This window comes from Mastomys coucha, unplaced genomic scaffold (genome assembly GCF_008632895.1).
Source record: "Mastomys coucha isolate ucsf_1 unplaced genomic scaffold, UCSF_Mcou_1 pScaffold15, whole genome shotgun sequence".
NCBI lineage: Eukaryota > Metazoa > Chordata > Mammalia > Rodentia > Muridae > Mastomys > Mastomys coucha.
The window spans coordinates 36,178,605-36,181,704 of record NW_022196897.1 but is presented as its reverse complement, the minus strand read 5'-3'; the positions used below and the strand labels follow the sequence as shown (position 1 = coordinate 36,181,704).

The 3,100-nt window shown below is 30.0% G+C and overlaps 1 protein-coding gene across 3 annotated transcripts in view; it reads left to right on the top strand.

Annotated features, from left to right (window-relative positions):
- Orc4 (origin recognition complex subunit 4) overlaps positions 1 to 3,100 on the top strand; it is a 39,285-nt gene that overhangs the window by 32,742 nt on the left and 3,443 nt on the right. For all 3 annotated transcript variants that reach the window (XM_031370179.1, XM_031370181.1, XM_031370180.1), the window contains 3 exons: positions 2,033 to 2,141; positions 2,808 to 2,903; positions 2,989 to 3,056. In XM_031370179.1, coding sequence (XP_031226039.1) covers positions 2,033 to 2,141; positions 2,808 to 2,903; positions 2,989 to 3,056 — 273 coding nt within the window. The remainder of the gene's footprint in view (positions 1 to 2,032; positions 2,142 to 2,807; positions 2,904 to 2,988; positions 3,057 to 3,100) is intronic.

The window sequence follows — 3,100 nt, the reverse complement described above, 5'->3', positions numbered from 1 at the left end:
TTCCTTTTCTGACGTATTGCCATGACTTTATGGCTCCGAGTAGACATTTTTCGTAGTTGCCAATTTAAGAGGAAGATACTCACTGTTTTAGTATGGTATACATTTTAGCTGTAAGGTTTTTTATACATGCTCATTTTCAACTTTTTTTATGCCTGATTTGTTGAGTTTATTATGAACCTATCTTAGATTTTTATCAGATGCTAGATCAGTGCAAATGAGCATATAATTTTTCTTTAATGATTGACATGTTAGATGTTACAGGTTACGTTCATTTTTCTTATAAGGTAATTTTTTTTAACATGGCTTTGTTTATTTTGTATTGTTTTTATTCATCACCTGGTGAAGGGGGGAAAGTCATGTCCAGGTATTTAAATAATGTCAGTATTAATCAAATATTTAGTTGTTATGAATCATAATATATTTCATTCATTAATAATATTTAAAATTAGTGTAGTAGTATTAGAAAATTATGCCACATGCCTTACAGAGAGACAGTATTTCTTGGTCCTTTTGTCTCTGATCATTTTCAATAATAGGAACAAATAATAGTGACCAATTGTTAGGTAGCACACCTGCTTAGTACGAGTTACTTTTCTACATAATATCTAGATATTTCATAGTAATCACTTCCCTTTATTCTTTAGTATTTTTTCTTAAAAAAATCTTTTGAACCCCTGAATTAAACATTTCTTTCACAGAATGTATATAGCAAATCTGGGTCTCAGCTTTAGGCTATAATAAGCTAATGCATGCCTCATATGTTTATACCATGTTATCTTTACTGATTCTTATTCCCCACATCTGCTTTTACTAATAAATGTTGTCTTTTCCAAATAAACTTCCTATCTCATTAGTTTAATTCCCTTCTACTCATCAAAAGTATACTGTCATTTTTAGCACCTTGGTTATAAAGTTATGGATTAAGAATCTTTAGATTAAGAATCTTCATGTATCCATCCACAAATACATAAAGATGCATAAAACAATACATATGATATTTATTTTTTATTGCAATCTTTTTTATCATTACAAAAATTGAAAATGGCATATTTTTTCCAACAGGAAATGAGGAAATATGGGTAATTGCAAAGGAATATAATAGAAAATGAATGAACTAGAATTGAAATCTCAGCATGGATTAATTCTCATAATAGATTTTCATTTGAAGATGAGTTCTAAAACTAGAATGCATTGGTTATAGAAGGCTTGAAATTTAAATTGTGTTTTCTAGTAATACCTACAGTATACAATTTAAAGTTTATAAGAATGCATTACTATAAAGATATTCTTTTTAATGACTGCTTTATGTGGCAAAGTGTACAGTACAAGAATAGTGTCTACAGCTCTGTAACAGGTATATTTTAAATATATAAAAGTATTCTGTTTTTTTTTATATATATATAAGAAGTATCTTACAATAAATAGAAAAAATAGAAACAAAAGAGCCACAAATGACCTGAGTTCTATCTTGTGGAAGAGTGAACTTCAGGGGTTTCCAGCCTCTTGTCATTAGCTCTAGAGTATCTGAAGGACACATTTAACCTGAAGCTGTATGTTTGCTATATCTCTATATCTACTGCATCTGCAAACTCTAAATTCTTGTATTCCAAATACAAATCATTAACAAGAACTAAATGAAGAGGATAATGATGTCAAGTTTATAATTGTTTTCAAAATTAGTAACTTCTAAACTGAACTACCATTACATACTATATGTAAAAATCTGTAGAAAACATAACGTATTTTTCTAAGGTGTGTGATAGTATTTGATTAGTATTCTTTCAGTTTTTTTCTTACTGGACTTTTTAAAAATGTTTTTCTTTTGGAGAGTTGTAAATATTCCAATGCAAAGTAGTAGAGAGAGCAGCGTCTGAACTCAATCGTTGCTACATTTTCATGGAGCAAAGTTTGAGGTTATTTCTCTAGTTTCTATCTTATAAGAATAAACTATAAAATATTTTAAAAGATTGTTCTACAATATCTCCAGAATATTCAAGTAAATAAGTACTTTTTAAAATACACCTTTCTTTAGATGCTTGCTTTAAATCGAGTAACCGTATCACACCCATTTATGACTTCAGCAGATCTGATGGAGGCACAGCATTTGTGTAGCTTGGATTCTAAGGCGAATATTGTACATGGTGAGAAACTGCGTTGTTAATCTTTCTTTTGATCCTTTGATTTTAAAAGTTTAGATTTAGATGTTTTCTGAGATTATAATTAATACTGAGCATGGCGCTTTGTATACAGAATGCTTTATATACAACTTTTAATTGGTACTGTATTAAGTATATTATCACTCTTACTTAAAGTGAAAGAAACTTTGTGTTCTGCATCCCATACCACAGGGAATTCCAGGTAGGACTATTGTTGATGTTATCCTAAGTGCTATTCTATTTGTTGGTACTTGCTCATTTTGGTTTACTATCCCTTTTGAAATATATATTTTAGATCTAATTTCCAGAAATTCTCTGCATAAATGCCTCCCAAAGGCCTATGATACTTGGAATTACATGATATTTACAATATCTGCTGTTTGTTGTAGTATCAAATCTCTTACACTTATAGCACATCTCTTTAAGTTTAGAAAAAATATTTATGTTGTAGATTATCCCACCCCTAGAAAAAAGGCCTTAAAATCTAAGAAGTTAAATGACTTATGTTTTTGTAGATAACAGTTGTTTAAAAACAGAGAAATCCTGACCTCATCTACCCTTCAAACCCTTGAGTTATTTTCTAGACAACAGTTAGTTTAGTGGCATGAACCCTTAGCTGCAACTCAAGAGTCCATCTTCCTTTAATTCTAGGTCTGTCTGTCTTGGAAATCTGTCTTATAATAGCAATGAAACATTTAAATGACATATATGAAGAGGAGCCCTTTAATTTTCAAATGGTGTATAATGGTAAGGTGAAGTTCATCATTTTCTTCTAGATTTCCTGTCTTTTCTTTATTTGAAAGTACTAATATTCTCATTGCTTACTCTGCAGAATTTCAGAAATTCATTCAAAGAAAAGCCCATTCTGTTTATAACTTTGAGAAACCTGTGGTCATGAAGGTATGCTTTGATTTGCTTATATTTTTTATTAGAGCCAGTGGCTT